At 40.5% G+C, this 22,066-nt stretch overlaps 1 protein-coding gene across 11 annotated transcripts in view; it reads right to left on the bottom strand.

The window, feature by feature from the left end:
• Nucleotides 1–22,066, bottom strand: part of adgrb2 (adhesion G protein-coupled receptor B2) — a 771,897-nt gene that overhangs the window by 29,926 nt on the left and 719,905 nt on the right. Inside the window, exon 34 of one of the 11 annotated variants that reach the window (XM_061982437.2) lies at nucleotides 15,177–15,631. The exons of the other annotated variants lie outside the window; for them this stretch is intronic. Coding sequence (XP_061838421.1) covers nucleotides 15,539–15,631 — 93 coding nt within the window. The 3' untranslated portion in view covers nucleotides 15,177–15,538. Of the gene's footprint in view, nucleotides 1–15,176; nucleotides 15,632–22,066 lie in introns of those variants that run through there. 11 annotated transcript variants of the gene reach the window in all.

The following is a 22,066-nucleotide window of genomic DNA, read 5'->3' as shown; positions in this document are numbered from 1 at the left end:
TAATGTTTTGAGCAAATAAATGACGTGCTTTCAAGTAAAAAAATAAAATAAAATAATCCATTTGTATCCAAATATTGCATAATTGAAATCATGCAATGTGATTAATCATGATTAATGGGATTAGACTCCAGGTTGAAAATGTCCTGTGTATAAAAGAGTGTTCATGTCCATTTGGTGTTGAGCAAAAATATTTACATTTGCATGAATTGAACGAAAAGTCCAGTTCCATGTGTACATTTTCAAAAGGTGCACCTATTAACAATAAATTAAAAATATCTTATCTGTGATTAATTATGAGTTAACTTTGGATCAAATGTGATTGATCGATGGACAATTTGTACGTCAGCGTGTGTACTCAACACAGACGAGGGAGGTATTGATTAGAAAGAAGCTGACGAGGACAAATTGACCAATTAAGGCTTCAATACTGATAGAGAATGTCAAACTGCGAGGAGAAACAGACGATGGAGGTTGGAGCAAAAGGGAAGCAAATGAATTGAACGTACAATTAAATCTTAATGCCAGCAGAGGGATTATTAGGACCTGCAGGGTTATAAGTGCACACAAATTGGCTCTGCCTGAATCCACAGAAGAAGAAAAAAAATGGTTCTTTGTCATTCGGAGTTGTCCATCTTCATTTTATATGAGACATGACCACAGCATACACATTAACTAAACTCAATGTTGCTGCACTTGCCAAAAGCCATCAATTCCAGTGGCTGTGGTTAAGTATAGATGCATAAAACCAACACCCAGAGCCTCAACTCTTTTTTTTCTTTCTTTTTATGACGCAGACTAATGGAAGATCTCATAGCAGGGATATTGGACGGGCGGCTCAGAGTTCAGCTCAAAACTTGGGAGACAAACATTCTTAAAAAGACTACAGTGCTCCTTATGGATGAGTACCGTTGACATTTAAACCGATACGGTTACAATTTCAGTACTTTTGTGGGTTAATGTTAATCGTTTGATGATGACATTTGATTTGTTAATGTAACATTTAAATATGAGTGATTTATGATAACCGTGTTTTCCATCTTGTTCTCTGATTACATTTGAGTCTAATAGTAGCATGTCTATGGCAAATCCAATGGAAATGAGCATTTAAGCTAGCGCATTTTGAAAGAGTTTGTGTTTATTTGAAATATGCATGCATACAACATGATGCATGCGTGCATACAACATGATGCATGCGTGCATACAACATGATGCATGCATGCGTGCATACAACATGATGCATGCATGCGTGCATACAACATGATGCATGCATGCGTGCATACAACATGATGCATGCGTGCATACAACATGATGCATGCGTGCATACAACATGATGCATGCGTGCATACAACATGATGGCTGCGTGCATACAACATGATGCGTGCATACAACATGATGCATGTATGCATACAACATGATGCATGTATGCATACAACATGATGCATGCGTGCATACAACATGATGCATGCGTGCATACAACATGATGCATGCGTGCATACAACATGATGCATGCGCGCATACAACATGATGCATGCGCGCATACAACATGATGCATGCGTGCATACAACATGATGCATGCGTGCATACAACATGATGCATGCGTGCATACAACATGATGCATGCATGCATACAACATGATGCATCACCATTTCCAGTTCCTCTATTCAATATGTTCAAAAAGGAGTAGGAAGAAGCGGAGCTTATTTAATACTACCCTTTTTCTTTTACAAAGCACCTTTGTTCACTTCTTGTTCTCAATTTATTCACAATATACTCCATAAGTAATAACATTAAAAATAAATAATTAGTGAAGTGAGTTATATTTCATACGGTAAAATAAATACGATTATCTAGAAAATTAATAAGCGGTAGAAAATGGATGGATGGATGGATGAAATAAATTCAGAATGTTTATGGTGCTTCTTCTTCTTTTTACTTTGTAAACATTTTAAGTTTGAAGAGTTTCTTGAAGTGGATTATATTAGTACATTGATTTATTTACTTAATCCATTCCATCATTTAATTCCACATACTGATACACTGAAGGTTTTAAGTGTTGTACGTGCATACAAATGTCTTAAATTACAATTTTCTCTAAGATTATATTTCTCCTCTTTTGTTGAGAATATTTGTTGTACAGATTATAGTTTGCTTTGTGCTAATTTTAGCTGTTTGCAAATTCACTATGTTGTGGATTTCCGATTAATTGAATAAAGGGTTTGAATGTTCTCTGTATCCAACATTATGTATTATTCTAACTGATCTTTTTTGTAACACAGTTAGTGACTGAAGTGTACGTTTGTAGTTATTTCCCCATATTTCTGCACAATAACTCAGATATGTAACACTAGTGAGCAGTAGAGAATATATGAAGTGATTTTTGGTCTATAACATGTTTTGCTTTATTCATTATTGATGTGTTCCTTGCTACTTTATGTTGTACATTTTTTTACATGAGATTTCCAGTTCATTTCATCATCAATCATTACCGTATTTTTCGGAGTATAAGTCGCACCGGAGTATAAGTCGCACCTGCTGAAAATGCATAATAAAGAAGGAAAAAAACATATATAAGTCGCACTGGAGCCCGGCCAAACTATGAAAAAAACTGCGACTTATAGTCCGAAAAATACCTAGAAATTTGGTTTAATTTACTCTTTCAATGTCTGTTCCGTCTATTTGTGTTTGACTTTCCCTTCTACTGTTACCGAATAGCATTATTTCAGTTTTACTGAGGTTTAAGGATAGAGTGAAGTCTTACTTTACGTTTGAGCGTTTTATACAAGCATAATTGCTTTGTTGGTGTTGAAAACTGCAACGTTTCTTCGAGGGAGTTTGTCTAATTGAGTCATTGTTTCCTTGAGCTGGTGTTTCTTTTGCAACCCAAGTCTGAAACCAGATGTGATGTCACATGCAACAAAGGTATCAAAATAAGGCAATTTTGATTACGCATCTAGGGAAGTTCGTTGGTGCCTATAAAATTACCAGATTTGGTACGCATTCCTAGTGCTCCTGCCGTATAAAGGAACTTGGACCACTAAACACATTGGCAGGTCCTTGCATTGACATTTTAACCCTACTAACAAACATAGAACACTGCGGTCCAAACTTAACTTGGGTGTTCCTCATGGCACCCCTTTGGGTCCTCTACTTTTTGGCAGTTAAAAATGGGATTAGTCAGCAGTGCTTCTCAATTATTTTATGATACGCCCACCTTAGGGAGAAAAAATATATTTAGCGCCGTGACTGCAAATAGTATCATTTGTCTATAAAGTGTTATAAGTACACCTCTGCGTAACGTTGAATCCAACGTACAAGAAATAAAAAATTCTATTAACATGATTTTTTTAGTCTGTAACAAAGTAGATTTGTAAAAAAAATTATAATAATTTTTTTTTTAACTTTAAAATGTTATTAAAAATGAATCCTTATTTAAACTATAAACAATGTTTGACCTACTTAAACCATTTGATACTGAAAAAAAACAAAAAAAACTCAAAAGATTCTAATAATTAGCAACATTAATTCAGGAGCCCAATGTACAAAACAATAATCAATATAACAATTTTTTTTTAAATCAAAATGAGGAATTTAGAATTAATGGCTACAATGAGCATGTTTTTTTAGTGCATAGCTTTTTGAAGCAGGGTTGACAGCATGATACTGTATGATATTGAAAGCATGTGTCCCCCCTCCCCCCCAGCTTTGCACCATGTCCCCCAGGGGGGCCCGCCCCACTATTTGAGAAGAACTGGATAAATGCAATAAGGAGTTGCTGTAGCTTCTTCACTTCAAATGCAGTCGGTAGTCATGTGCTCAACTTCTCTAGTTATACTAGTGGTGTTCCTCAAGGTTCCATCTTAGGTCCTCTCTTTTCATCCTTTGGACTATTCAAGTGGTGGCCCGCGAGTTCAGTGAAAAAAAAAAAAACCTGGTGAAAGTCTCACATTCTTGCAGCGGATTCTTAAAAGGTGCGGTCGTAGAAAATATCTTTCACTACGTTTTTTGCTGAAGCTTCTGTAACTCTGACAAAATAAACGCTGGTTGTCTGGAATATACAAAAAGAAACGACCGTACTTTCTGGACCATAGGGCACACCGGATTATAAGGCACACTGCCAATGAGAGGGTCTATTCAGGTCTTTTTTTCAAACAAAAGGCGCACCGGATTAACAGGCGCATTAAAGGGGTCATATTATGAGTTTTTTCTAAAATTAAAAGACTTCCTTGTGGTCTACATAACATGTAATGGTGGTTCTTTGGTCAAAATGTTGCATAGATGATGTTTTACACATCATCTTCAAGTCACTTTCTGACAGTCGCTTCAGGATGCGCCGTTTTGTGGGCGGTCTTATTTACGTGGCTCAACTTCAACAGCGTCATCTTTGTTGTAGCGGTGTAGCGTGCAAGGACGGGGGTGGAAAAAGTGTCAAAAGATGGAGCTAACTGTTTTAATGACATTCAGACATTACTTCAATCAATAACGGAGCAGCATCTCCTCATCCGTGGCTCACTAGTACAACAACAACGCCGGAAATATGTCCCGTGAAGAACCGTCCGACCGGAACTCTCTAATAACTAAAGTTCCTTGGGTGAATTATGTAAACTCACTACACCAGTAGTTTTTAGCGCTTCCATAGCGAGATATACTGTACAGTATGTTAGAACTTTACGCTACTTTTGTATTAGAAATGGCAACAGCGGAAGATGAATGTCCCATAGCAAGAAGATTATCGACTACTGTGTCTGCACGGACTACTGTGTCTGCACGGACTACAGTGGCGGACGTGCGCAAATTTTCAGGACTTATGCGGATTTCAAATACACATCAGCAGGTACCAGAAGGTAAGAAAACTTGATTTTGCACAATATTGTGAAACAAAACGCCAGATAATATGTCTGCTAATGGGTGCCATTTTGCGGTCCTTATACACACACCATAGCAATACCGTATTTTTCGGGATATAAGTCGCTCGGAGTATAAGTGGCACCGGCCGAAAATGCATAATAAAGAAGGAAAACACATATATAAGTCGCACTAGAGTATAAGTCGCATTTTTGGGGGAAATTTATTTGATAAAAGCCAACAGCAAGAATAGACATTTGAAAGGCAATTTAAAACAAATACAGAATAGTGAACAACAGGCTGAATAAGTGTACGTTATATGAGGCATAAATAACCAACTGGTATGTTAACGTAACATATTATGGTAAGAGTCATTCAAATAACTATAACATATAGAACATGCTATACGTTTATCTAACTTTCTTTCTGCTGCTCGATTGCCGTTTTCTGCTGCATATTTCACTACTTCCAGCTTGTAACCTGCAGTATATGATTTCATTTTCGGTGCCATTTTTGTTCAGCCCTTCTCAGTTTTTATAAGTTACCGCCGATGTTGAAATGATCAATTTACATAGGTACGGAAGTAGTAGCAGGTATATGGCGTCACATTAGTGCCAAAAATCCAAGCGCATAAAAACTGTTATCGCGCGCTGATTCTCCACTTTGTGCGCGCGCGCGGTGACTTTCTGTGCGCGCGCGGTGCCTTTCTGCACGCGCGTGACGCCTTTCTGCGCGCTCTCTGTGTACTCCTGGCACCTCTCCTCGCGCTGTCATGTTTCTTTTTGGCACTTTGGGGGCGGGTATGCTTAGACGGCCCCTCCTTTCTGATTGGTCAGGCGAAAAATGCTGAAAAATGCTCAGAGCCAATCAGAAGTATAGCAGGGCGGGTCATCGTCAATATGTATCAAGATTTACGGAGGAAGAAGTGGATAAAAACACTTCGCGCGCTGATGAAGGTTATTTCATACCACATAAACACAATACAGGGTAATACAAAATGTGACCCAAATATATAATAAGACAACAAACACCATAATCACATCTTTCAGCCAGAACTGGTCCACCAGCAATAACATCCAACCATAACATTATTTTATATTTTCACTTCTTCTTGAACATTTGTTTTCTAATTTATGGAATTTCTTTTGATTCAGCCATAAAATTAATGAAATAATCTTTGAATTTTGTTTTTAAAATGTTAAAAATAGCTTTTAATAATGTATTCTGAAACAGTTTAAAATAATCAGAGAACTGACTAACACTGACCTACACAACTATGTTGCACAATTAAGTCTTTTTTTTTTTAAAGCGAAAGAGGTAATTTCAACAGGTACAGCATCCTATGTCATATCTACATGTAATAAGATTTGTAACAAGGCAAACCGTTTGTAAATTGGTCGAAAATCGAGCAAGTTATGGAAATTTAATTAGTACATGTACCATTGACATCAATGTAATGATTGAGGCTAGATGTCCGAGGTAAGATGGCTACAACGTTGCTACGCTGGAGAATGATTGGTCATATGAAAAATGCTCAGAGCCAATCAGAAAGGAGGGGCCGTCTAAGCATACCCGCCCCCAAAGTGCCAAAAAGAAACATGACAGCGCGAGGAGAGATGCCAGGAGTACACAGAGAGCGCGCAGAAAGGCACCGCGCACGCGCAAAAAGGCACCGCGCGCGCGCAGAAAGGCACTGCGCACGCGCAAAAAGGCACCGCGCGCGCACAGAAAGGCACCGGGCGCGCGCAAAAAGGAACCACGCGCGCGCAAAAGGGTGTCGCGCGCGCGCACGAAGTGGAGAATCAGCGCACGATAACAGTTTTTATGCGATCGGATTTTTGGCACTAATGTGACGCCATACAGGTAGCATCTTTTTTTTCACAATGCACTTCTGCCATGACCCGCCCCCGCCAAATTTTTATTGGTTGACGTGTGTGTGTGACGATTGCCTAGTCTCTTACGTGAATGAGATAAATAATATTATTTGATATTTTACGGTAATGTGTTAATAATTTCACACATAAGTCGCTCCAGAGTATAAATCGCACCCCCGGCCAAACTATGAAAAAACTGCGACTTATAATCCGAAAAATACGGTACTTATATCTCTGACTACGGTAGCCGTAATGGGCTGACAATCCATCAAGCGGTGCGGCTTCAAAGTTGTACTATAACTTTTTGACAGATTTTTGAGTGCCGTGTGTAATGTTCTTTATTTTCAATGGAACGTTTAAAGTTTTGGTGTTGTTTACTGGCGTCATATTGCAGTCTACACATATCTCTTATGTGTGACGACCATCTACTGGTCACACTTATCAATACACCATGTACCAACTAAAATTGCTTCGAGGTAGGTCAGCAAAACTAGAATTATGACGTTCATGAGGCGCACCGGGTCGATTTTTGAGTAAATGAAAGGATTTTAAGTGCGCCTTATGGTCCGAAAAATACAGTAATAGTTAAAGAAGAAGGTTTTCTTAGCTTCCTGTAAATGTGGCCCAGTAAAAAAATGGTGTGAATATTCCTGTCTTATGCAAAGATGGCCTCCACATCATATCACAACACTTTCACACAAATTGATATGCTGCTGTGATATAGCAGGAAAGAACATTTCAAAACAATGTTCCTCTTGTCTCTGCCTGCATGCATTTGCATTCCGCACTGCCGCTCTGTGTCTATCTGCAGAGGGAAGCCGAGCACTCTTCATTTAATCAAGAACACAGCGGGCGACAGGAGGGAAATATACACCTTTTGAGAGACGCAAAATGCCTCAGCCATCCCATTATGCAGGGCAAACTCTCACACGGGCGCCGCATGCAGATATTATGACCCCTCCCACCCCTGCAGGGACATTGAGGGCTACTCTGGTCCGGAGTTGTACATCCAAACAACAGTGGAGGAGCTGATGGCGGTGTATTCCATGCTGTGCAGCTAACCCCTCTGACTTCCTGTGTGTGCCTTCTCCATTATGGATGGCACGGTAAAGATGCGCTCATGCCTCTGCCAGCCCGAGACGCCGGCGCCACACTCCAAACAATGCAATTTACTTCCTTTACAACCCCTGTGATTGTCTAGACGCAAAACCAAACCATACAATATGTGCACTCGGATGAGGTTGAGACCTGCATATGCTTTTGGGAAAAAGGATGCAGTCGCACTCAAAATGATTCAACCTCTATTGTGAAGTCGATTTTTTGCAATGTTTATAAACTTGCAGTAGTGTGCTGTACAGACTGAACTATTAATCATGGGACATGCTCGTTTTCCCCCTCCAAATACTATTAAGGCTATAAAAGACTTTACAAACAATTCCTAAAAATATAATTTGAAATATAACGTAGACAAAAACATGATGGATCTGACTCGAGGACGTCGTTGTGGTTTGTGCAGCCCTTGGAGACATTTATAAATAATCTTTAATTAATTGATTCAATGTTATTTGTGTGTTTGTATTCTATTTTTTAACATGTATTTGTAGACGTTTTTAAACAACACACTTGTATTTTTTTTTTTTTTTAATGATTATTAGTTAATTAGTTATTAGTTAGTGATTTGTTTTAACAATTGCCAAAGGTTGACAAACAAAAACAAAATATTGCATCACAATTGATTGCATTTTGTCCATAGCTAACTCTTAAATAATCGTAAACAGAAGATTTTAATTTTATCTTCAGTAATTGTACCTTATTAAAATGTAAACCCAACATGGAACTGGAGAATGTAGATGACTTATGCAAGTGTTTATTAAAAGTTTTGCTTTTTTAAACCGCTCAACCCAAACACTCTCTCACACACCCACGCACGCACGCACACGCACTTTTCTCCTGGTGCTAAGCCAACCATTGATGCTCTCTTTTTCTCATATTAGGAAAAATCTAATATACAAAAATAAGCTATATACACATACAAACATACATATAAATATATATATATATATATATATATATATATATATATATATATATATATATATACACATGTACATGTACATGTACATATTGTCGGAGGCAGATATTTACATATATCCATATTTAAGTGTTACTTCTTTACTTTCATAGTCATATTACAAGATACCTAGTGTTCTTCCTGTTGTTCTCTTTTGGTTGTCTGCAAGTACTGTATGTGTCAACCTTGATTTTGTGGTATGCAGGGAGTAGACATAACTCCTTTCTCTTATCTGTTCCTGTGCCCAGATGAGGAGGAATGGGTATATGTTCGGGCTGGAGGAAGAGACACGGAGGGTGGGAGCGAGAGACACTTTATAGATGAGAAGGTTTCCATATTTTAGATGAGACCATTTTTAGCTGCGCTAGTGAACGCTTTCTGTACTGGGTTGGTCTCGCGTTTATTTTCAAAGCTTTGAAAATAAATCACAAAATACCCATTCTGTCTGGTGGCCAAATTGAACTCAGCTTATGTGTCATCAAAAGAACTTGGGAGTGACCAGCAACTTAAATTCCCTGGGAGGAACATCTGGTCCAAACGCAACAATATATACACACTTGTATACATACATGCATATACATGTACACATACATACATATATACATGCACATACATATATACACATGTTTACATACATGCATATACATATGTACACATACATACATATATACATGCACATATATATATATATATATATATACACACACACACACACACACACACACACACACACACACACATATATATGCATATATATATACACACACACACACACACACACACACACACACACACACATACATGCATATACATGTATACACAAATATATACACATGTATACACACACATACATATATACATTCACATACATATATTATATACACATGTTTACATACATACACGTGTATACACCCAAACACACACACACATATACATATATACACGAATATATACACGTGTATACACACATGTATATACACAAATACATTCACATACATATACTGTATACACATACATATATACACATGTATACACACACACGCACGCACGCACGCACGCACGCACGCACGCACGCACGCACGCACGCACGCACGCACGCACGCACACACGCACACACACACACACACACACACACACACACACACACACACACACACACACACACACACACAATTCTGTTCTCCCTTAGGGCAATATTTAATTTTTGCTGTATCCTCTTCAGCAATGTATAACTTGCCTTTATCTAATTTCAAATATTTACACATTTATATTGCATATTCAATTTTTATACCCCTAAATATATCGGAATACGTCTCGATGCTGCTAGCAATGTAAGTGGAGCACCACACCAAGTTTCTTTGTATACTAAAAAGCTTGTTTCCTGAGGTCCATTCCGAACAAATATATTACTAAATATACTTTCCAGACGTTTCTTCCCATTGCATGACTTGTTAATGGAGCGTCAAAAACGAGAACAAGGACTTTACTCTTCCCAGAAGCCATCAAGAGCATCAGAATGTCCCAAATGATTGATTTTCATCACGGAGGTTAATGTCTGTCTGCGTTCTTGCAGGTTCTCTTGGTTTGCGCTAATTGAGCGTAGCAGCGACTCATTACTTCCCAGCCCCTAGCTCTCTTTTTGGCAAACACGAGGATTACCCACACAGAAAAGAACATGGCACGAGGAGTCAAGAATGGAGGGTTCCAAGGACAGAAGGAGAGAGATTGAAGATGTGTGATGGTACTTGTAATGCCCCCAGACGACGTTAAGCTCGGTGCACTTGGATGGAAAATTGGATAAGACGGGGAAGTGGAAAAATGTGTCCACGTCTCAGTCCGTCTCTGTGGGACATTTTCTGGTATCCACTCATCTCCTGCACAAAGTCAGCACAGGGATCAGACTTCACCTCAAGAGGTACCACTGATCAGGTCTCCTTAACCCCGTAAGCCTCTGTGATATTTCAGAGAGGCTCATCAGCACTTTGTGTTTGCTCGCAATGGCCGTGTTTATGGGCGGTATATAATGCTTTATGAGGTGATTATGAGCCTGTTTGAGTGGCTCATTGTCTTTATGATTTATGGCCAAGGTAGTGTGGCTTTCATTCAGGCTTGAGAAGAGACACAATGGCTGTGTGGTTTGGTCACGCCACAGCCATACAACAAAAACAGACCAAAACAAAGGCAAGTGAGGCAAGCTAGCATTTTTAAGTGAATAACAATGTAAATATATTAATCAGATTTTCCACAAATAGTGGCCATCACCTCCCTCAAATAGATCCCTCCTTTTCTGGAACTGCTTTGCTAATCCAAACAGCAGCGCCTACTAAGGAACGTAAACAAACTTTTTTTTCGGAGTCCAACCAGATCTTTTTATGGCACAATATTGGCCTATTTTATACGGAGAGGGTGTCTTTTAGACACCACGTGCTGAACAGCATGTGCAATCTATAACATAGCGTGTAGTGGGCTGATTTATAACAAGACTAAAAACTTTTCAACCTTCATCAAAATATTCTTGTAACTTTTGGGATGATATATGGACTTACAACTAGAGATGTCCGATAATGGCTTTTTTGCCGATATTGTCCATAATTACCGATTCCGATATCAACCGATACCGATATATACAGTGGTGGAATTAACTCATTATTATGCCTACATTTGTTGTGATGCCCCGCTGGATGCATTAAACAATGTAACAAGGTTTTCCAAAATAAATCAACTCAAGTTATGGAAAAAAAATGCCAACATGGCACTGCCATATTTATTATTGAAGTCACAAAGTGCATTATTTTTTTTAACATGCCTCAAAACAACAGCTTGGAATTTGGGACATGCTCTCCCTGAGAGAGCATGAGGAGGTTGAGGTGGGCGGGGTTGAGGTGGGGGGTAGCATATTGTAATGTCCCGCAAAAGTTAGTGCTGCAAGGGGTTCTGGGTATTTGTTCTGTTGTGTTTATGTTGTGTTACGGTGCGGATGTTCTCCCGAAATGTGTTTGTCATTCTTGTTTGGTGTGGGTTCACAGTGTGGCGCATATTTGCAACAGTGTTAAAGTTGTTTATACGGCCACCCTCAGTGTGACCTGTATGGCTGTTGACCAAGTATGCATGGCATTCACTTGTGTGTGTGAAAAGCTGCAGATATTTTCATCATCATAATACAGTCATCACACAAGATAATCATCAGGGTGTATACATTGAATTATTTACATTATTTACAATTCAGGTTGTGGAAGGGGGTGGCGGGGGTTAGGTATGACTGATGATAACAACCAAACCTAACCCCCCCCTCCCCCCGAATTGTAAATAATGTAAATAATTCAATGTATACACCCTGATGGTTATCTTGTGTGATGACTGTATTATGATGATAGTATATATGATAGTATATATCTGTATCATGAATCAATTTAAGTGGACCCCGACTTAAACAAGTTGAAAATCTTATTCGGGTGTTACCATTTAGTGGTCAATTGTACGGAATATGTACTTCACTGTGCAATCTACTAATAAAAGTCTAAATCAATCAATCAATCAATGTGATTGGGCCGGCACGCAAAGGCAGTGCCTTTAAGGCATGCCTCCAATATAGCCATACTTGCCAACCCTCCCGGATTTTCCGGGAGACTCCCGAAATTCAGCGCCTCTCCCGAAAACCTCCCGGGACAAATTTTCTCCCGAAAATCTCCCGAAATTCAGGCACACAATATAAACAGTGTACCTGCCCAATGACGTTATAACTGTAGAATGATCGAGGGCGAGTTCTTGGTTTCTTATGTGGGTTTATTGTTAGGCAGTTTCATTAACGTCCTCCCAGCGCGGTAACAACACACAACAACAGCAGTCACGTTTTTGTCTACCGTAAAGCAGTTCGTCTGCCCGTAAACAGCAATGTTGTGACACTCTTAAACAGGACAATACTGCCATCTAGTGCATTTGATGAAAGCACTTTTGTGCGTGCCACACAGCAATGCATTATCAGAGAGGGTGTTCAGCATGGTTAGAAAAATAGTGACAGAGAATAGAACAAAGATGGACAATTCAACCCTTAACTCAACAATGAGTAGATGAGTGTTATGTGTGTGTATATGTGTAAATAAATGAACACTGAAATTCAAGTATTTCTTTTGTTTATATATATATATATATATATATATATATATATATATATATATATATATATATATATATACATATATATACTGTATATATATATATATACTGTATATATATATATATATATATATATGAAATACTTGACTTAGTATTTCTTATATATATATATATATATATATGAAATACTTGACTTGGTGAATCCTAGCTGTAAATATACTCCTCCCCTCTTAACCACGCCCCCAACCACGCCGCTCCCCCAACCACTCCCCCTCCCCGCCCCCCACCTCCCGAAATTGAAGGTCTCAAGGTTGGCAAGTATGAATATAGTTGTCTGGGTGGAAATCGGGAGAAATTCGGGAGAATGGTTGCCCTGGGAGATTTTTGGGAGGGGCACTGAAATTCGGGAGTCTCCCGGGAAAATCGGTTTGGCAAGTATGACTGGGAGACGCAACTGCTCTGTACTTCTCCCTACGTCCGTGTACCACTCCGTACAGCCGCGTTTTAAAAAGTCATAAATTTTAACCGATCCCAAAAATTTCCGATATTACATTTTAAAGCATTTATCGGCATCTCTACTTACAACTAATAATAATAATGGATTAGATTTATATAGCGCTTTTCGAGAGACTCGAAGCGCTTCACAGAGAAGTGAGAACCCCTCATTCATTCACTCCACATTCACACCTGGTGGTGGTAAGCTACATTTGTAGCCACAGCTGCCCTGGGGTAGACTGACGGAAGCGTGGCTGCCAGTTTGTGCCTGCGGCCCATCCGACCACCACCATTATTCATTCATTCACAAGTTGCTAAAATTGTGACTTTTTGACAAGCTACGCTATGATAGAGGATAATCTTAGTTGCCATGCTTCGCCCACGTCTGATAACGAAAATCTAATATTAAACATCCTCCATATGTCTAGTGTGTCTGGGTACAATTTGAAAGCGATTGGACGAAATATCTAGAATGAGCGGGTTAAGGAAAATGACAGACAATATGCAGAAAAAAATCCTCATTTGTGGTGCTGCTACATTGTAAAAATCGCTGTTTGGCCCGCAGACGTTCAACTGGCCCAAAAGATGGCGCCGCAGCACAAACAATAACACACCTTTTCCGTGTCTCGATGTGTGTTTTATCAAAACTATTTGTCGAATACAAAATATTACGGCAAAAAAAAATAAAAAATCATAAATAAGCTGCACCGTTTTATAAACCACAGGGTTCTAAGTGTAGGAAAAAAGTAGCAGCTTATAGTCGGCAAAATACGCTATATTGGATTGGGATAACCTTACTGGTGATACTTAGAGATGTCCGATAACATCAGACTGCCGATATTATCGACCGATAAATGCTTTAAAATGTAATATCGGAAATTATCAGTATCGGTTTCAAAAAGTAAAATTTATGACTTTTTAAAACCCCGCTGTGTACACGGACGTAGGGAGAAGTACAGAGCGCCAATAAACCTTAAAGGCACTGCCTGTGCGTGCCGATCCAGGCACACCATATTGGCCCTAGTGCGTGAATGTGGGTGTGAATGTTGTCTGTCTATCTGTGTTGGCCCTGCGATGAGGTGGCGACTTGTCCAGGGTGTACACCGCCTCCGCCCGATTGTAGCTGAGATAGGCTCCAGCGCCCCCCGCGACCCCGAAGGGAATAAGCGGTAGGAAATGGATGGATGGATGGGCACTGCCTGTGCGTGCCGACCCAGGCACACAATATCTACGGCTTTTCACACACACAAGTGAATGCAAGTCATACTTGGTCAACAGCCATACAGGTCACACTGAGGGTGGCCGTATAAACAACTTTAACACTGTTACAAATATGCGCCACACTGTGAACCCACACCAAACAAGAACGACAAACACATTTCGGGAGAACATCCGCACCGTAACACAACATAAAAACAATAGAACAAATACCCAGAACCCCTTGCAGCACTAACTCTTCCGGGACGCTACAATATACACAACATACTACCCCCTACCAAAACGCCGCCCCCCCCCCCGCCCACCTCAACCTCCTCATTCTCTCAGAGAGCATGTCCCAAATTCCAAGCTGCTGTTTTGAAGCATGTTAATAAAAAAAAAATGCACTTTGTGACTTCAATAATAAATATGGCATTTTTTTCCATAACTTGAGTTGATTTATTTTGGAAAACCTTGTTACATTGTTTAATGCATCCAGTGCAGCATCACAACAAAATTAGGCATAATAATGTGTTAATTCCACCACTGTATATATCGGTATCGGTTGATATCGGAATCGGTAATTAAGAGTTGGCCATTATCGGACATCTCTAGTAATACTGTGTTATAATAATGCCTCTCCACACCTGTATGGGAATAAATACAAGCCCCAGGCCGCTATTTGTGGAAATATGGTGCATGTTTGCAAAGACGTAGATAAGAGGAAGCTCATATTTACAAGACACTGAGATCAGAATCACAAGGGCACTGTGACACACTACAGGGGAAGCATGTGTACATCTATAACCACTGCACTATGAGACACAGGTGGGGTTATTTTTAGGTACCCTTCACAACTTTTGACAATGGGAGCGTACACCCAGTGACAAACTACCAGATACATGGAGTGAACGGCGCACCACCAACAAGGTCTACTGCACAAGGTCTACGTCTTACGTTGACTTTCTTTGTAAACCAGTGACGCTCGGCGCACGAGCGACGGCTCTGTGTTGTGCCTCGGCGGAGGGGGAGGGGGCACCTGTTTTAGAGAAGGTTAAAAGGGTGTTTAGGGCGGGGCTTAAAGACAAGGGAAGTCCTGCAAAAGAGTTCCTTTTTGAGGTCAAACGCCTGCACCAGCTAATGAATGAAGGGACACCTCAAAGTGCGCTTTAACGGATAATAAATGAGCCATGTGACAACTTTCCAGGTGTCCGTCAGCGAGGCGTTGGCCTGCGATGCGACGCAATTACGTCGCACGTAGCGAGCGTTCAAATCCTTGACACTACCTGTCACACGGCGCAGGAAGGAGGCCATTACAGTTAATATGAAATGATTATATCATTACTCGTGCGGTAATTGTCCCTCCAAACGGAGGTGACACGCCACACAAAAAAAACAAACAGGAGCACACGGACACACGTCAGCACGTGGGCGTGTAGGGGTGACTCTCACAGTGAGTTGTTGACAACGGCGCGGATAAATGCGAGCCGCGTCCCGTTGGAGGCCTGACACCCGTGGCGTTATCCGCCTAATTATTCACCGTTCAGGGAACTGCCCACTTCATTAGCATAATGGATCCGCATGAGTACGCCACATACGGTCCTGATCAAAAGTTTACATACACTTGTGAAGGACATAATGTCATGGCTGTCTTGAGTTTCCAATCATTTCTACAACTCTTATTTTTTTGTGATAATGATTCATGAAGTTTGGCTCTTTTATGAATTTATTATGGGTCTACTGAAAATGTGAGCAAATGTGCTGGGTCAAAAGTATACATACAGCAATGTTAATATTTGCTAACATGTCCCTTGGCAAGTTTCACTGCAATAAGGTACTTTTGGTAGCCAAAAAAAAAATCATGACTTTGACACAATTGTGTCTCATAATTAAAACAGATGACAGCCAAATGGACTTTGCTGTTTTATTTTCAATGAAACAATAGAAAATACGTACTCATTTATTAGTGAGAATATACTTATTTTAAAGGGGAACATTATCACAATTTCAGAATGGTTAAAACCATTAAAAATCAGTTCCCAGTGGCTTATTATATTTTTAGAAGTTTTTTTCAAAATTTTACCCATCACGCAATATCCCTAAAAAAAGCTTTAAAGTGCCAGATTTTAACCACCTGTCCATTTTCCTGTGACGTCACATAGTGAAGCCAACACAAACAAACATGGCGGATAGAACAGCAAACTATAGCGACATTAGCTCGGATTCAGACTCGGATTTCAGCGGCTTAAGCGATTCAACAGATTACGCATGTATTGAAACGGATGGTTGTAGTGTGGAGGCAGGTAGCGAAAACCAAATTGAAGAAGAAACTGAAGCTATTGAGCCATATCGGTTTGAACCGTATGCAAGCGAAAACGACGAAAACGACACGACAGCCAGCGACACGGGAGAAAGCGAGGACGAATTCGGCGATCGCCTTCTAACCAACGATTGGTATGTGTTTGTTTGGCATTAAAGGAAACTAACAACTATGAACTAGGTTTACAGCATATAAAATACATTTGGCAACAACATGCACTTTGAGAGTGCAGACAGCCCAATTTTCATCAATTAATATATTCTGTAGACATACCCTCATGTCAGCAGGCCAGGGAAGCTAGGGTCGATATTCTTCTCTTGACGGTGTGAGCCAAGACATCCAGGGGGTTTAGCTCGCTTGTCTGCGGGAACAAACTGCCGCCATTGCTTGCCGTGCTACCGAGGACCTTTGTCCCTGAATTGCTCACACACTCCGGCAGATTCAATGGGGGTCTGGCGGCAGATTTCTTTGACTTTATCGTTGGAAATGCATCTGCTTTGAGTGTCGCAGGATATCCACACATTCTTGCCATCTCTGTCGTAGCATAGCTTTCGTCGGTAAAGTGTGCGGAACAAACGTCCAATTTCTTGCCACTTTCGCATCTTTGGGCCACTGGTGCAACTTGAATCCGTCCCTGTTCGTGTTGTTACACCCTCCGACAACACACCGACGAGGCATGATGTCTCCAAGGTACGGAAAACAGTCGAAAAAACGGAAAATAACAGAGCTGATTTGACTCGGTGTTTGAGAAAATGGCGGATTGCTTCCCGATGTGACGCCACGTCCGAGAGCGAATATTAGAAAGGCGTTTAATTCGCCAAAATTCACCCATTTAGAGTTCGGAAATCGGTTAAAAAAATATATGGTCTTTTTTCTGCAACATCAAGGTATATATTGACGCTTACATAGGTCTGGTGATAATGTTCCCCTTTAAGGTATTTTTGGGTACATTGAGGTTAGCTAATTTTACTTGTTTTGGAAAGTCTTGACAAGCCACATTTTCTTGTTCTATTGGCAGATAATTTTGCTTAGTTCAAATAAAATACCCCTAATTTTTGTATTTTTTTTCTTGTTTCTGAACACTGACTTTTTGCAGTGTATTGTTGTTAGTTTATTTTTTTTGAAAAGTAGATGAGAAGAGGACTTGGAAAACACACTATTACATATTAAACACTATTATAATTAATGAGCAAAGGCTGTGAATACTTATGTACATGGGATTTTTTGAGTTGTTTATTTTTCATAAATGCGAAAAACCTTTTCACATTGTCAAAAAGTTAAAGTACCAATGATTGTCACACACACACTAGGTGTGGTGAAATTCGTCCTCTGCATTTGACCCATCCCCTTGTTCACCCCCTGGGAGGAGAGTTGAGCAGTGAGCAGCAGCGGTGGCAACGCCCGGGAATCATTTTTGGTGATTTAACCCCCAATTCCAACCCTTGATGCTGAGTGCCAAGCAGGGAGGTAATGGCTCCCATTTTTATAGTCTTTGGTATGACTCGGCCGGGGTTTGAACTCACGACCTACCCATCTCAGGGCGGACACTCTAACCACTAGGCCACTGAGTAGGTTAAACAAGGGTGTTGTGTGTAGAATTTTGAGGACACAATTCTGGAATAAGCTTGTAACATACCAAAATGTAAAAAGGGGATACATGCTACATGCTGTAGAATCGCCTTTTTTTTTTTAACAGCCTTCCATATTTCTTGTCCTTTAAGAAACGTTTGCTCGACAATAATAAATGCCTCATCTGCCAGGACTTGTAAGAGCCTTCTTAATCAAGAGAGCGCAGCAAAAGGTGCGGCGTTTCCTCGTGAGGCTGCACCAATATGAGATCTGTCAGCCTCCATTCCTGCGCCGCAGGTGCCAAATGGATGTGAAGCGGCCCGGGGAAGGGACACCTACGGAGAGCCGCCCCGGTCTCCGTCGGCATGCGCCCTCCGCACATGAGAGGAGCGTGAGCGAGCGCGTTTAATTCTTAATGAAAATGTCCCTCTGAAGGTTAGCGCGGAGTGAGCGGGGACCGGCTTTCATCTGCTCCTAATGGTCTTTTAATGAGTCAAAGACACGGCGCTATTGTGCGCTCGCAGGCGCCCACCCGGGAGGACCCCTGTGCAGGCACACACACAATATGGATTCTATTACACACACATTAGCTAATTGGAATACTGTAAATATTATATTATTATCCAACAGTTTCAGCAGTGTTCATCGCGAGGAGAAACTCCTTCGGTTCAGGCCAATTAAAGTGGGTGCAAATGGGACTTTAGTTATTTTTTATTGACGAGATTATACTTTCTTTCTGCGGCTGTGCTAATGAGTGTAGCGCCATAATGTAAAGATTATACTGACCCATTTATAAGAAGGCACTTGGAGAGCTTCATACAGTCGTGGTCAAAAGTTTACATACACTTGTAAAGAACATAATGTCATGGCTGTCTTGAGTTTCCAATCATTTCTACAACTCTTATTTTTTTGTGATTGGAGCACATACTTGTTGGTCACAAAAAAAAATCATGAAGTTTGCTTCTTTTATGAATTTATTATGGGTCTACTGAAAATGTGAGCAAACCTGCTGGGTCAAAAGTATACATACAGCAATGTTAATATTTGCTTACATGTCCCTTGGCAAGTTTCACTGCAATAAGGCGCTTTTGGTAGCCATCCACAAGCTTCTGCTTGAATTTTTGACCACTCCTCTTGACAAAATTGGTGCAGTTCAGCTAAATGTGTTGGTTTTCTGACATGGACTTGTTTCTTCAGCATTGTCCACACGTTTAAGTCAGGACTTTGGGAAGGCCATTCTAAAACCTTAAAGGGGAACACTATCACAATTTCAGAATGGTTAAAACCATTAAAAATCAGTTCCCAGTGGCTTATTATATTTTTCGAAGTTTTTTTCAAAATTTTACCCATCACGCAATATCCCTAAAAAAAGCTTCAAAGTGCCTGATTTTAACCATCGTTATATACACCCGCCCATTTTCCTGTGACGTCACATAGTGATGCCAATACAAACAAACATGGCGGAAAGAACAGCAAGCTATAGCGACATTAGCTCGGATTCAGACTCGGATTTCAGCGGCTTAAGCGATTCAACAGATTACGCATGTATTGAAACGGATGGTTGTAGTGTGGAGGCAGGTAGCGAAAACGAAATTGAAGAAGAAACTGAAGCTATTGAGCCATATCGGTTTGAACCGTATGCAAGCGAAACCGACGAAAACGACACGACAGCCAGCGACACGGGAGAAAGCGAGGACGAATTCGGCGATCGCCTTCTAACCAACGATTGGTATGTGTTTGTTTGGCATTAAAGGAAACTAACAACTATGAACTAGGTTTACAGCATATGAAATACATTTGGCAACAACATGCACTTTGAGAGTGCAGACAGCCCAGTTTTCATCAATTAATATATTCTGTAGACATACCCTCATGTCAGCAGGCCAGGGAAGCTAGGGTCGATATTCTTCTCTTGACGGTGTGAGCAAAGACATCCAGGGGGTTTAGCTCGCTCGTCTGCGGGAACAAACTGCCGCCATTGCTTGCCGTGCTACCGAGGCCCTTTGTCCCTGAATTGCTCACACACTCCGGCAGATTCAATGGGGGTCTGGCGGCAGATTTCTTTGACTTTATCGTTGGAAATGCATCTGCTTTGGGTGTCGCAGGATATCCACACATTCTTGCCATCTCTGTCGTAGCATAGCTTTCGTCGGTAATGTGTGCGGAACAAACGTCCAATTTCTTGCCACTTTCGCATCTTTGGGCCACTGGTGCAACTTGAATCCGTCCCTGTTCGTGTTGTTACACCCTCCGACAACACACCGACGAGGCATGATGTCTCCAAGGTACGGAAAACAGTCGAAAAAACGGAAAATAACAGAGCTGATTTGACTCGGTGTTTGAGAAAATGGCGGATTGCTTCCCGATGTGACGCCACGTTGTGACGTCATCGCTCCGAGAGCGAATATTAGAAAGGCGTTTCATTCGCCAAAATTCACCCATTTTGAGTTCGGAAATCGGTTAAAAAAATATATGGTCTTTTTTCTGCAACATCAAGGTATATATTGACGCTTACATAGGTCTGGTGATAATGTTCCCCTTTAATTCTAGCCTGATTTAGCCATTCCTTTACCACTTTTCACCATTACTACTCCAAACATATTGTTGGATATTGTGGCCAAACAGCTAAATTTGTGTTTCATCTGACATCACATGGACAAAGATAAGACCTTCTGGAGGAAAGTTCTGTGGTCAGATGAAACAAAAATGAAGCTGTTTGGCCACAATACCCAGCAATATGTTTGGAGGAGAAAAGGTGAGGCCTTTAATCCCAGGAACACCATACCTACCGTCAAGCATGGTGGTGGTAGTATTATGCTCTGGGCCTGTTTTGCTGCCAAAGGAACTGGTGCTTTACAGAGAGTAAATGGGACAATGAAAAAGGAAGATTACCTCCAAATTCTTCAGGACAACCTAAAATCATCGGCCCGGAGGTTGGGTCTTGGGCGCAGTTGGGTGTTCCAACAGGACAATGACCCCAAACACGTCAAAAGTGGTAAAGGAATCAAGCTAGGATTAAGGTTTTAGAATGGCCTTCCCAAAGTCCTGATTTAAACGTGTGGACAATGCTGAAGAAACAAGTCCATGTCAGAAAACTAACACATTTAGCTGAACTGCACCAATTTTGTCAAGAGGAGTGGTCAAAAATTCAACCAGAAGCTTGTAAAAAGTGCCTTATTGCAGTGAAACTTGCCAAAGGACATGTAAGCAAATATTAACATTGCTGTATGTATACTTTTAACCCTCACATTTTCAGTAGACCCATAATAAATTCATAAAAGAAGCAAACTTTATGAATATTTTTTGTGACCAACAAGTATGTGCTCCAATCACTCCATCACAAAAAAAATAAGAGTTGAAGAAATGATTGGAAACTCAAGACAGCCATGACATTATGTTCTTTACAAGTATATGCAAACTTTTGACCACGACTGTACGTGCAGACCAGCTAGTGGCGCCAAACAAAATCTCCACAAGGCAGTACGAGCTTTTCTTCCCGTCACTCACGTAGCATGTGGAACAGCTTTAAACTTAGATTTAGGGTCGTCAATAATAGGAGTGCAACGTTGCGACATCTTCCTGCTT

The sequence above is a fragment of the Nerophis lumbriciformis genome, linkage group LG21 (assembly GCF_033978685.3).
Source record: "Nerophis lumbriciformis linkage group LG21, RoL_Nlum_v2.1, whole genome shotgun sequence".
Classification (NCBI taxonomy): Eukaryota; Metazoa; Chordata; class Actinopteri; order Syngnathiformes; family Syngnathidae; genus Nerophis; species Nerophis lumbriciformis.
The sequence above is the reverse complement of the archived record's forward strand: the minus strand, read 5'-3'. Positions and strand labels throughout refer to the sequence as shown.